Below are 14,926 nucleotides of genomic sequence, written 5' to 3'. Positions count from 1 at the left end.
TGATCAATTGCAACTTTAGAGGACAAACAGTAAAACATGCCTTCACCCACTCAGCAAATTGGGAGTCAGTAGACTGTAGATATCAAATGAATGACATAATTCATGATAAATCTCTTGGTTTATTTTGTTTAATTGAATTTCTTTATAAAAAAGAAAAGGTTCTAAAGATGTTGGCAACAGAAGAAGGAGGAGTCATTGAGAAAAATAGCAATGTGCAAAAAAGAACATCCATAAGACATCAAAAAGGGAAAAAAAAAGAAATGGAGGAAAATAGGCTTGGTTTGAAACCTGAAGGAAGTACCAGTGAACAATGAACTAAATATTTATGGTGAGGGAGAGAGGGAGAAGCAAGGGAAGGGAAGAGAGGAGGACCAGTGGTTAGAAAGTATAGGGAAGGAGCCACAATCTCCAATGGATTCAGAATTCAAAAGCACCTACTTCAGAAGTGGTACCTGAACAGCTTTTCTCCCTTTCCTAAACATCTGAGCCTGCACAGTCTCCATCTTTCCACTGGCTGTAATTGCATGGTAGACAGAGCTTCTACCCACTATATGTGGATCTGTTGACTTCCTGTCAGTTTTCTCTGGCCTAGAGCCTCAGGCCATTTCCTTCATGTCAATTATGACAAGTTTATGTTTGTGACACCTAAAATGCCACTTTCAGAAGAGGTATGTCATAGTACAGAATCTTACCCCTGATAACAACATCTAGTTCCACTGAACATAGCAGACTTCTTCCTTTCTAGTCAGCAATTCAGAAGTGTAATGTCTATTTGATAGTCAGAATTTTTATATACATAGTTCACTCATTCAAAGGAAAGAAAAATCCAGCATCTTGAGTGGAAAGGAAAAGTCTTAGCAATAAAATGTCTATTGTCTACTTTATTTTTGTTTTACACAGCTCTGTTCATATCATTTTCTTGCTTCAAACATTCTATAACTCCCTATTGCCTGTTGAATGCCTTACATTAGCACTGTCTGGTAGGCAGTGTAGTGAATAAAATACTGGACTTAAAGTCATGAAACTATGACTTCAATATAGACTTGGACTTTTATTGACTGGGCAAGTTACTTTTCTGCTTCAATTTCCTCATCTGTAAAATGGAAATTATAATAGTACCTACCTCCCAGAGTTTTCACAAGGATAAAATGGGATTATATTTGTAAAAAAAAAACTTTGCAAAAACTTAAAATGATATTTTTAATTTTTTGAAATTTTCTTCACAATCTGATTCTTCCAAATGACTCTTCAATATTATTTTTTTGCTGAGGCAATTGTGGGTAAGTGACTTGCCCAATGTCACACAGCTAGGAAGTATTAAATGTCTGAGACTGAATTTGAACTCAGTTTTTCCTAACTTCAGGGCCAGTGCTCTATCCACTATGCTATTTAGCTACCCCTTCTAATAATATTCCATACTACTCTCTTTTACCTTCTCCATGCTCCAAATGTTTTCCAATATTATTTACATACTCCTCTCTGCCACCATTCCTTCCTTCAAGGTTCAGTTTGGACAGTATCTTCTCCTGGAAACTTTTCCTAATTCAATCTCCTTCCCCTATCTAGATGTGGCTTTTCCAAACTACTCTCCTACATCTTACATGTTCAAATCATTTTGTTATTAGGTAGTTGTCACTTTGTTTCCTCTATCAAATTGTAAGCTCTTTGAGGGCATGGTCTGTCCCAGTTTTCATTTTTTGTATCCACATCACCTAACATGTAAAAGATATTTAATAAATGTTACTGAACTAAATAGAAAATATTATTGTTATAATAATTTTACATTCTGAACACAACAGTCCCTATGTTATCATTTTCAGAGAGTTAATCTTAGTGAAATCATTTTGAAAAATGACTTCAGTAGTCCATTATGGGCCACCCTGAGCTGGCTTATCACATCACCTTACTGTTCAAAAACCTTCAATGATTCCTTTGCCTACCAAATAAATTGAAAAATCACATCCACTGGCTTTCATATTCTGGCTCCAGTTGAAATTTCAATTTTTATCCCATAATCATTCAAATCACAGTCTCAATGCTTAATCAAAACAGGATAATTCACTATTTCCTTAGTACATCTTAGCTTATTAAGCTCTTATTCTGTTCCAGACATTAATGAAATAAGTATAAATGTGGGATAATTCCTATCATAAAGGTTTTTACATTATACTAAGGGAATAGAATAAGATTCACAAATAAATTTTAGAAAACATTTTAGAAATACACAATGATTTGTCATTCTTTACAGCCAGCTCACACTTGCCATACTCTTCTTCACTGCCCATCAGATGATCTTCAATTTCAATTATTTTGAGACTAGAGTCTCCCATGGCTATTATCTATAAAGAAAAAGCATCTGAAAAATAGTGAGGCTTATTTGGAACTATGCCCAAATGGCTATGAAATTGTGCATACCCTTTGATCTAGCATTGTCTCTATTGGGCCTGTATCCCATAGAGATCATAAAAAAAAAGAAGGAAAAAAGAAAAGGACCTATGTGTGCAAAAATATTTGTAGCAGCCCTTTTTGTAATGGCAAAAAATTGGAAACTGAGTGGATATTGAGCCTATCAGCTGGAGAATGACTGAATAAATTATGGTATATGAATGTTATGAAATATTATTGTTCCATAAGAAATGATCAGCAGGATGATTTCAGAAAGGCCTGGAAAGACTTACGTGAACTGATGCAGTGAAATGTGAGATGAGCAGAACCATAAAATCGTTGTACACAACAAGATTACACAGTGATTAATTCTGATGGATGTGGCTCTTTTCCATAGTGAGGTGATTCAGGCCCATTGCAATGGTCTTGTGATGAAGAGAGCTATCGGCAACCAGAGAGAGGATTGTAGGGACTGACTGTAGATCACAGCATAGTATTTTTACCTTTTTTATTGTTGTTTGTTTACATTTTGTTCTCTTCCTCATTTTTTTCCTTTTTTGATCTGATTTTTCTTGCGCAGCATGATAACTGTGGAAATACATATAGAAGAATTGCACATGTTTAACCTGTTTGGATTACTTACTGTCTATGGGAGGGGTGGGGAAAGGGAAGAAAAAAATCTGGAGCACAAGGTTTTGCAAAGGTGAATTCTGAAAATTATCTCTACATATGTCTTGAAAATAAACAGCTTCAATAAAAAAGAATAGTGATGTTTGATAAATGTGGAACTATGTTTAAAAGAACTGCACACATTTACCCTATATTGGATTACTTGCTGTCCAGGGGAGGTGAATAGGTGGAGGGAAGGATGAAAATGTGGAACACAAGATTTTCCAAGGGTGAATGTTGAAAACTATTGCATGTATTTTGGAAAATAAAAAGATATTATTATTTTTTTAAAAGATTCACAAAAAGTGAATCTATTTAAGGGAGAAGCTTGGGGCATTAAAAGAATTCTATAATCTCCCAAAGGCAATTCCTGTTCACCACCCTGCTCCTTGTCAATTCTGAGACCAGCTCATTATGTCTTTACCATTTCTGTTCAGAATTTATGCACTGAAGAACAAGCCACAGGTTGTAGATCTTGTAGATCCAATTGCATACAATGGTCTGAAAAATAGACATTATTCATCCATTTAATTGGTGGTAAAATTATGGTGGTCATAGCAGTGGTGGCAGTTATCTCTTGTATGAATAGATAAATTAAAATCCTTCTGAGTGATTATGGATTCCATTTAGGAGGTTCTATTTTGTTTCAAGATTTGATATTAGCAACCCAATGTCATTCTCAAACAGAAAGAGGTAAAAGATGCTTAATAATGTTGATTGATTGTCTCACTACTGAGTGAGTAGTGAGTGAGTGAGTGAACCCAATCTTTGATTGGGTTCTGCACTGGCTACGTCTATTGTACTGGTTAATATTTTTGTTGAGAAATCATCTTTATTCCCTTACACTTTATTTAATATCAATCATTAAAAATCCATTGAACAAGATTGTCTCTGTTACTATTCTTTCAAGAAATCTTGTACAACTTTGATGAATGCATAAGAGATTTCTTGTTGTTGCATTAAAGATGCATTTTGTTCTATGAAATCAGATGCTTTTTCACAGTCAACAAATCATAATAAGCTCAAAGGGATCTTGTATTCTCTATATTTTATATCACTTGTGTGACAGTAAAATCATACAATATATAATGTCATTTATTCAAAGCTGCCTATTTTGCTTTCACACCTTCTTCAAGGATGTCACCTGATACATATGTAGACTATTCTTAAAAATGCTTTATATAGATGGGAAAGTAGGCACAGGGGTCAGTACTTATTGTTACTCTTGTCACTTTGGACCAGTGGGAAAGAGGTAATAAAGTTTGAGAATTATTCAACACCTTCTAGAATTTTCCTCTTCGTCAGATACTTTGAAAATAGATCTTTCAACATCCTCAAGTAGAACGAAGAGAACATTGTACACAGCAACGACAATTTTATATGATGAACCACTGTGATGGTCCTGATTTTTTTCAACAATGAGGCGATTCAAGACAATTCCAATAGATCTGTGATACAAAGAGTCATCTGCATCCAGAGACAGAAGTGTGGAGACTGAATATAGATTATAGTATAGTATTTCCATCTTTTTGTAGTGATGTTGTTTGTTTGCTTGTTCTTTTTTTCTTTTCTGTATTTTTTCTCCTTTTAATCTGATTTTTCTTGTGCATCATTATTAATATGGAAAAATGTCTAGAAGAATTGCATATGTCTAACCTATAGTGAATTGTTTCCTGTCTAGGGGAGGAGGGAAAGGAGGAGGTAGGGAGAAAAATTTGGAACACAAAGTTTTGCAAAGGTAAATGTTGAAAACTATCTTTGCATGTATTTGGAGAAAAATAAAAAGCTATTATTTTTAAAAGACTGTTTAATTCCAAGCATCATTTTCTTCTACATGTATTGGTCTAGATCTTTTCCCCAATTTTATACCATTTCTGTTTTCTCAAAAAGCATACTTTTGAATGTCAGAAGTAAAGATAATTGTGTGATCCAGATAGGAAACTTTTTCTTATTAAAAGACAGGGGTTAGGAAATATTTTCTTAGGTCACAATACATTCACCAATGGTTGGGGTAAGATATATTGAGGACAAACTAAGCTTGCCAAAGTTACCTGCCTAAATTCTAACATTCCCATCCCCATTTGAAATCAAAGGGTTGGATATATCCTGGGCTGAGACAGCCAAATCTGTGGTAGGAAAACTAGTATTGAATTCTTTGCAAGTTCAAGAATACATAGGAAGTCAGGAAATAGATACTATGAATTATGAGTAAAATATTCTTTAGACAATGATGAACACTAAAATGAAATAATAAGAAGTTTTGCAAAGTTTAAATTATAATCATTTTCATCTGTTACTGTGGTGTGGTACTAACTTCCCTTTTCTATCCTCCCATTATGTTTTTCCTGAATTATTTTGCAGGAAATTCCTTGCTAAAACACATAAGGGAGTCATGTCCCATGATTACGTGTTAGAATTCTTGCAAGGTGCTAAGTCAGTGGAATTGATAGAGACAATGGTTGTTTAGGAGGGTGATTAACAGTTCTCTAGATGTACTTAGTACTTAAAACAGTTCCACCAAGATTCACACCTTTAAGAGAGCACATATAAGCTAGGAGCTTCAAACAGGATTCAGTCCAGGAAATTCACAAGACAGAAGCCCACAAGCCCACTCTCAGAGTCAGAGTCAGATTCATTCCATATTCCACCTTTGTGCTGGCTGGAGACTCGGAGGGAGCTAAAGGCTGAAGCTGGCAGAGGCAAAGGACAAGCGGCAGGAACCAAGGAGAGAGATAGGCCTCTAAAAAAGCTAACCGGGCCCAAGGAAGGAAACAAGACTTAAAATGAAACAATAAAGGATTTGGACTTTAACTCCCTGGCTGCATTTGAGGTGATTATTAAATTGAACTGAAACTAAGGCTGCCTCCAAAAACCCCCCAAGAAACCTGCTCCCAGAGAACATTATATTTTAGAGAAGAATATTACAACTAAGGAATAAGAGAAGGGGAGGCCATTCTAAGGTCCTCCCACTGCTGAGGCAAGAAACCTATGGCTAGTAGGGGCTTCAAAAATTCAACCAAAAGTTCAAGTAAGCTCTATGTCAGGTTAATGCACAGAAAAGTAAGATAATTTTCTGGAGGAATCACAATTCTCTCCCCATGTTGTCTTTAACATTACTTTAAGCCTCAACTGGGTTAGATTATATTTTGCCTGAATATTATTCTACCAGATTAGTGACTGCTCTATCATCTACTAAATGTTAGTGAAACACCATGCAAGAATTCTGGTATTTGTTTTGTGAACATTCTGAAAACTGAAAATAATTCTTCTAATTAAGGAGATTTTCTATATAATAATATACAAATGGTTTTGGTTTTTACATTTTAATCCAATAGAGTAACTAATTATATTAACCATTGATTATCCAAAATATAATCTACTATTATATATTAAATTAGATATTCATTCTGTAAATGAACCAATTGTGCCTGAGATCTGATAGGATGGACATAATCAGCTTTAGGGGAACTTTCTCAATTATGATCTTTACGATTCATTTTGTTTCCAATCACAATTTGCTCTGAAAATATGAAAATTTGCTAGAGATTATTCCCCAAAGGTCCCTACAGCTTTCATACTAACAAGACATGAGCTATAGAATGGGCATTACTTATTTCAAGAAAATATGCAAAACAGAGACCTTAGATTTTTAGAAAAACTCTTCCATTTTAGTCATTGTGAAGCAATCCTTCCTTATTATGCATCTCACTGAGCCTGCTAAAACTATAGAGCCTGCATGATTTACATTACAGGTGAAACAACAGGTCCTCAGTGTTTCTCAATTCACATGACTTTATGTAGTATCATTCTTTCTTCCTTTCTGGGGTTGTATTGTTATAGCATACGGGCTGCTCTTCAGGTCCAAATAAGACTTAAAATTTGTCTTCATTTCCAACTTCTCTCACCAGAATTCTGAATCTCTCCTTTTTCTTTCAGTCTTACCCCATGCAAATATTGCTCCCCAAAGAAGCTACAGGGAAATGCAGTCTTCTTTGTACCAAATAGGCACCAAAAAGCATTACTGTGGATGTGATCTTTCAAAGAAAATTAACAGTCAGATCCTGGCTTTCTAAGGCAAATAATAACATAAAGGGGATGAAATTTAAAGAAACCACAGAAATCTTGGGAAGGGAATACTTTGCCAGTTCATATTTTCTCTGCATTGATTTGAAACCCTTTTATTGGTTTACAAAATGAAGTATTCTTCCTTTGAAATTAATGGATCCCCCTCAAAAAAAATTAGTGATGATTTCAAATGACAAAGAAGGTCTGGGGGTTTGGAGATATCACAAGGGCAGGAAAACAACACAGGATCACCTTAACAGCATTCTTGCAAAAAGCATATTTTTCCCTAAGTGTTGAAAGCAAGCAGAGACAGAGACAGAAAGAAAATTCTAGGCAATTAGTCCCTATTTTCTGAAATCATGCCTGGGTAACAAGGCAATTGCTTTGGATAAACCAGGATCCCTTAACCTAGCCTGTTGCTAAGCACTTGAATTTTACATGGTTGTTGTAACATACCTCAAGGAACAACCCCTGCATGTGGCTCAAAGGAATGTGCAGCTTCCACACATTGCTGTTGTCTGTCTGTGACAACTATGACAGTTATGATCTTTCCCCCTTGAAACATAAATATATTTATTTACTTTCTCTTTCAAAGGAAAGGAAGCATAGGGCAATGATGCATAAAAATCACCTGGTGAGACAATCTTTGTGCCAGCTGCCAGGCACTTAAGACTTTTAAGACTCCCAGCTGGAAGGCACCTTGTGCAACCACAACCCGACTGGCTGAAATCCGAGAGCTGCTGACAGGGTTCTCAAGTGCCCTCTTCCATGTTGAAAAGAAAAAGGGGAGATTTATCTCCTAATTTTCCCCAAAACCTCAGAGCTACAGCTAAGCAGAAATAAGTGATTCGTTAATTTGTTTCCTTGAATGAATAAAGAATTTGGGAGTTTCCTAAATATCTTCAGTATATAACAGTCACTTCTATAATTCCCTTTATATCATAAGTCAAGGCATTCCCTGAAGTTACTTTCTGTATGCTTAACTTACACAGGATTGCTGGGTTTTTCTATTAATTCCCTTTATTGTTCACTACAATTTACTCATTAGAAGCACTGCTCTCATTTCATAGGTGAAGAAAGAATAGATACCAAAAGGTTAAATGTTTGCCTAACAGACAAGATTTATCAATTTCGTAAGAAGTCCCTGGCTGTGTTGATAATATTAAGATCAAAATCTCCATGAGCAGATTCATAACCCTTTGAACCAAATGATTTAAATGTAATAATTATGTTTATTATTATAAGAGATGAGTAAGAGAAACCATTATAGGCTCCTCCACTTACATTGAGTATAGAATGAAGCAGTCTCTGAATGAATCACGAGATTTCCTGTGACTTTTTCTAGGTTTCACAAAGATAATCTGTCATTTCAGGTTCTTTTTCTCAGTATCCTAATTCCACTAAAGTACTTGAAAGATAATTGTGCCAGCTGGATGTATTTTATTTGATATTTTTTGAAGTATGTCAGTAATGTTCAGCTAGCTTTATTCTCTTCTGCCTAAAGTAATAGGCTTCATAAAACACTGCTTCAAACATTAAGAAAAAGAAATCCACAAATTTCCATGATCATTACATATTATTTTCAATTCAATTTATCCTCAAAAGATTCTAACCTCAAAAGAATTCTATTTTACATAGATTAATAAGAAGCACATTTGGCTTTCAAATTTATAAATAAATATAAGGAAGAAAGTGGGCAAGAAAAAGGCATTAACAAATCTTGATGTGGTTTAATAGAAAATTTTCTTTCACAAGGAATTATAAGATCTAATTCCTGATAAGATTCTGACCCTTTATCAACTTTCAGAGATAGTCCAATTCAGCAGGATTAATGTGTAATCAATGTTAATTTCTTTCCTCTTTCTATTTGCTTTTCTCTTTGCTATTTTGTTAGGAAAAGCAGACAGCGGCACACCAACAGGAACCCAAAAGGAAAATGCAGCTTTAATCCTGCCCTGATTGGCAGAGCCCCAAAGCTTTAAATAATTTAACAAAAGACTTAACTTCTAACAGCATAGCAGTGACATGTACAGAAGGAGTCTTCAAACAGGTGAGAAGACACACAATGAAGTAAAATCTCATTCACCCTCATCTTCTTCCTCTCCCATAGTTCTTCTTTTCCACTCTTCTTGTATTCCTTATCTACCAAAATAAAATAAAATTTTTCCTAGTTTAGTTGTGATTTCCTTTGGTAGTTTGCTTTGTCATTTAAAATATTAAAGGTTAATGGAAGATAACAAGAAAAGATAAGGCAGTCTAGTCTCTGGGATTCTCCCATGATCTTTCACCTTGGAAATACCATTATTTTGTGATTGGCAAAAAAATAAATAAATAAATAAAATAAAATAAAATAAAAAAGACAACTACCAATGAATTTTTTTTTTACAAAGAACTTACAGGACATAAAGTCTAATTTACCTGCATTTTACCAATTAAAATAAGTGAACAGAAAAAAATGAGACAAGTGATATATTTATCATTAGGCAGTGAAACTGAAAACACAAGGGATGTCAAGCTAAGGAGAGTCCCTTAGATATTTAAGCATAAGAAATCTCTGAGTTAATTATCAGTTTGACCACCATGAGCAATTTAATTAATCCTGGTATTTACCAGCAACACCATATCAGCTAAATGTTTTTTCTCCCTTAATTTTAAACTCTCCTTTGATTGATATCCCTTGTGTATTTTAATTTCACTGCCTAGTTCATGTCCTATATATCACTATCATTAAAACATGGGCATGAATAGCTATTATGCATTGGCTTCCCAAGCAATTGGAAGCAGCTTAAACTGAACTATCTGTGTCTTTTGAACTACTTTACTGATCTCAGTTTTGTTATTTATCTATATCCTTATCTGAATGTGACAGACTCCTTCACTCATTACATGGAATAAGAGAAGAAGCCTTAAGAGCATGTGGTTTGGGGTTTGGGTCCTCTTCATTTCTTTCTAGTTCTAGGTATAGGAAATAGAGTCTCTATCCTGGTACTCAAACCACAGAGATCCTATAGGTCAGGAATCCAGAGTGAGTACAGCAGCTAGTCCAGCAGAAAATCCTGGGGGAATAAGCTTCTGCTGAAAAATCTTCAATGTTCTTTACTGCCTTCCAAATAATGTGCTAAAGACCTTAATTTGACATTCAAATCAACACTATATCAGATACTGGAAATACATAGACAGAAAAGAAATGTCCCTAAAATCAAAAAAAGTTTGCAGAATGCATGTACATATAGGAGTTTCAGGAGGAAAGCATTTCTAATTTGGAAAGAAAGAAGGAAACAGAAAACCTGAATTAAATTCAAAAATATACTCACTGTTAGCACAGATCATTTCTTCCCTACCTGTATTCTCCTTTCTAGTAAAGTATTCTCAAAAATGCTTTGTACCGGGGCAGCTAGATGGCACAATGGATAGAGCACCAGTTCTGAAGTCAGGAAAACCTGACCTCAGACACTTAATTCTTCCTAGCTGTGTGACCCTTGGCAAGTCACTTAACCCCAATTGCCTCAGGGGTAAAAATTGTATTTCCTTCCTTCTGCAGCATGGTGACATCGATGAATTCAGAGTCCAGAAGACCTGGATTCAAATCTTGCCTCTAAAACCAAAATGATGATGACTGAACCATCTATTATTTTAGGGCTTCACTTTTAACATCTACAAAATGAAGATTTGAATTAAATTGTCTCCAAACTCCCTTCTAGTTCTCAATTTCATATAATCTTTACAATTTTATCTTAAAATATCAATTAGATTTTTTATTTATTTATATTTACATTTATTTATTACACATTTAAATATAATATAAATTATTAACTGCACAATAGTTACATAAATATTACACACATTCATCTATTATCATTCCAGAGAGATCTTAAATTATTGGAGGCAGAAAGATTAAGTCTTCAGATTTTGTACCCCAGAGTGCCTAGGACACTTCCTTGTCCAAAATAAAAGCTCATTTTTTTGATTGGTGTAAATTAGCAAATCTTGAAAGGAAGAAAGAAAGAAAGAAAGAAAGAAAGAAAGAAAGAAAGAAAGAAAGAAAGAAAGAAAGAAAGAAAGAAAGAAAGAAAGAAAGAAAGAAAGAAAGAAAGAAAGTAGCCTGGAGTCAGGAATATCTGAGTTCAAATCCAGTTTCAAACACTAAATCACTTAATCTCTGTCTGCCTCAAGTTCTTCATCTGTAAAATGGGGATAAAAATAGCCCCTACATTCTAGAGTTATTGTGAGCATCAAATGAGATGACATTTATAAAGTGTTTTCACAGTGCCTGGAACATAATGTGTTAGATAAATGTCATCTATTATTTATGATCACTTTGCAAGGTCAAAATCATACCTACTTCTAAAATATATTGTTACATCTTATCAGTCTTTACTCCTGCTCCCCAATCCTTGCACAAAACAAATAAAAACTCTACTTCATTTGAGCTGCTTTACTGTTCTCTGAAGTAAGTTGTACAAAAGAACTTCCATAGAGAAAAATGCTTATCTTAAAATTGACTGTAGGCTCTCCTCAGTCAAAACTGATTTTACTGGCATCTTTGAATATAAGAAGTGAGCCTTTCCTCCCCTCAACAGTTTGCTTTGAAAACCTAAAACGTCTTTCCTTTATTAAGAATAGAATTCTGAGTGAATAAGGCTAAGGCTATAAATGATCGCACTACATTCATTGATGGACTCTAACATATTAGAGTCAAATACTAGTCCTCTAGTACTTATGCAAGTTATTATTGGATTATTCTACAGTCATTTAGGATTGTAATAGATTTAGTACCATATATGAAATCAGGAAGACTTGCCTAAAATACTTAATAGCTACATAATCTTGTGTAAGACATTTTACTCTGTACCTCTGTGTCCTCATATTATTACCTCAAATTATCACATATTATAAAATGATAATAGTATCATCTATTTCCTTGGAGTTATTATAAAGATCAAATGAGATAATATATGTAATCATCTCCCAAATCTTAAAGCATTACATAAATGCTAGTTCTTGTTTATTTTGAAACAATCTTTCTTCCTTGATATTCAAATAATTCATGAGATCAACCAAGGAGTTCATGCTATTAGTTTCAAGATTTAAAATCTTTGTAGGATTAAATGTGTTCTCTAAGGAGGACCCATTTTTCAAGCTCTCCACCTGTCTGATCCAACTGGGCAACAATCTGTTGCCCTTAAGAACAAGAAATTTTTGCTGTTGATGTTGAGTTCAACCTTCAGTGAAATGAATCTTTCCCACCTGGCTGTTTTATTTTTTTAACTGTAGTTAAACATTTGTAAAGGTTTTGGTATTAGCTATTATCCTATTAACTTAAGCAATAAGCAGGTTGGATAATTCAGTCTCTAAAGGGCATTTGCACTTAACTCTCCAAATAATTAGTCAAGTCCAGAAAAAAGGATAGTTAGCTAGGATAAGAATCAGAAAGACTCAGATTTAAGCCCTAATCCCAACACATCAAATCCAGGTTTCATGATCTTGACCAAGTCACTTGTTTTCTCAGGAGGGCCCAGGCAAATGTCTAAGACTTTATAAATTGTATATCTGCAATTAAAGGAAGTTTTCTTAAAGAGGGTCCTTTCCAGACAGATGACCTTGTAGATATAGACCAAAAAACAAACAAACAAACAAACAAAAAACCAAATAAAAGACATATTAAAAAAAACACCACCACCAAAGAACTAAAACTATTCCAAGTAACATAAGGAAAATCAAACATTGTTTATGGATTGTTCTTCAGTGCCCATTTTGTCACCTTGTTATTGTCCTGCTCTTTCACCTCTCACAACTTAAAGGATAGGCAACACACTGGCCCAGGAGCCAAGAAGACTTGAGTTCCAAACCAATCTCAGATACTTACTGTGTGACCTTGAGCAAGTCATTGCCTACTTAATGCACTTAATTATAAAATGAGGTTTAATAATAGTACCTATCAGATGAGACATTTGGAAAGTGGTTAGCACAATACTTGACACACAATAGGTGCTGAATAAATGTTTCTTCCTTTGTTTCCTCTTTATTCAGTTGGAGGAGTCTTTGGTTCTCCTTCAAAAAATAAATAAATCCAATCCTACTTGGTAGGAGGAAAAATTCTAAGACCTATGAATAGTAAAATGTACAAACTTTATGAAAACATAAGTTTCATAGGGTAGGGTTAATGATAACAGGCTAGGATAAAGTAGAATGTTATACATAATAACAATAAAATGAGAGTGGTATACCTCGAGTTGTTTGGACAAGATTCAGTTTTATTTTCAGGAAGCTTCAATTTTCTTTCACATAAACTCTATGAAATATTATCTGTGATGTATTTATGGCTGGCTATTTTTAATAATGTTATACTTTTGGCCCTTTTTATAAGACTAAATGTATTGGTCTTCCCTCACCTCACTAAGTAAATAAATAGATGATCATTGCAATTATTACAATTATGTAATATATACCCAACATATATGACAGCCTCAAGGCTTTCAGTATCTTTTACAAAAGCTCTCTAAAGACCAGTTCTAGGTAATAAAGATGATATTTAGGACCAGCTGGTGATTCCATTCAATTTATTTCATTGACAAGATTTATAAATAAGAATGTATAATTTGCAAAAGCAATCATCAAATTCACTCTGCAAGCTCCCGGCTGCAGCCACCTTTGTGTGTCCTCCCTTGACTTACCCTGGTAAGGCCTACTAGCAATATAAAACGCCTACACCACTTTTCATTTTCAAAGCACTCTGCAAAATTAACCAATTTATTCTCATGATTACACTCGAGAGGAAGCCAAGTAGTAACTATCCCACTTTGTATGTGAGTAAAGAGGGAAAAAAATGAGGGCCTTTTTGATGGCTATACAAAATTATAACAGATGGCAGAAGTATGCAGCATTCCAGATTCTTCCTCTGCCCTCCTTTCTTGTCCTTTCTGCCATTGTTATTCAAGCCCATTTCAAGAAGTTCATTCTCTCATTTTGAGGAGAGAAAAGAAAAAAATCACTCTCTTCTCCTTAGCAGTTTTATATAACGTTATTCTGAGGAGTAGGGTAAGTAGATATCTATCCCACGATTTTATTGTTATAGGGAACACTTGATGAAGAAATCTTCTCTACCAGTAACTTGCTTTGCAATTTATAATTTTAGAGAGGCAGTGAAAGGGTCACACAATTGCATGTGTCAGAGATAGGATTTACAGCTTTACTTTATTTACTTATTAACATTTATTAATCTTATTTATTCTGAGGCCAGAATTCTAATTATTCTATCATGCTTCCTTTCTCTATACTCTATAAGCTTAAAGAAAAGGCAAAGAACAAAAGAATATTATGGAGCTAAAGCTACTGAGTCCAAGTACCCTTTTACAAATAGGACTACATACTACATAGGCTATAGTTTATGAGATTGAAAAGTGATACTTTTTGGAGGAAGTGGTATTATCTCTTCATTTATACTTGAATTGAATGTTGTCCCCTTTAAAGTAGTCACCACAAGGGGCAATACACTTATTTCAGTGATGTCATTGTTCAAAACATCATTTTTTGGAAATTCTCTCTTGGAGTTGTCTTTGAATACAGTTCTGCTTCTTATTTACCTGTGAAGGTGCATTAGATGGTGCACTGGATAGAGTCAACAAGACCTGAGTTCAAATTTGGCCTCAAATACTTACTGTGAGACCCTGGACATGTACCTTAACACTGGTTGTCTCATTTTCTCATCTGTAAAATGAGCTGGAAAAAGAAAAGGCAAACCACTCCATCATCTTTGCCAAGAAAATCCCAAATGGGGTTTTACATATCCAAATGAGATTATGTAAAA

General features: G+C 34.4%; 1 protein-coding gene across 1 annotated transcript in view; it reads right to left on the bottom strand.

Annotated features, from left to right (window-relative positions):
* Positions 1 to 5,933: 5,933 nt before the first annotated feature.
* IRX1 (iroquois homeobox 1) overlaps positions 5,934 to 14,926 on the bottom strand; it is an 85,691-nt gene continuing 76,698 nt past the window's right edge. The window contains exon 4 of the mRNA XM_031946106.1: positions 5,934 to 9,261. Within this exon, the coding sequence (XP_031801966.1) occupies positions 9,258 to 9,261 (4 nt within the window). The 3' untranslated portion in view covers positions 5,934 to 9,257. The remainder of the gene's footprint in view (positions 9,262 to 14,926) is intronic.

This window comes from Sarcophilus harrisii, chromosome 1 (assembly GCF_902635505.1).
Source record: "Sarcophilus harrisii chromosome 1, mSarHar1.11, whole genome shotgun sequence".
In the NCBI taxonomy this organism is placed as follows: domain Eukaryota; kingdom Metazoa; phylum Chordata; class Mammalia; order Dasyuromorphia; family Dasyuridae; genus Sarcophilus; species Sarcophilus harrisii.
This window is presented reverse-complemented; position numbering and strand designations above follow the sequence as displayed.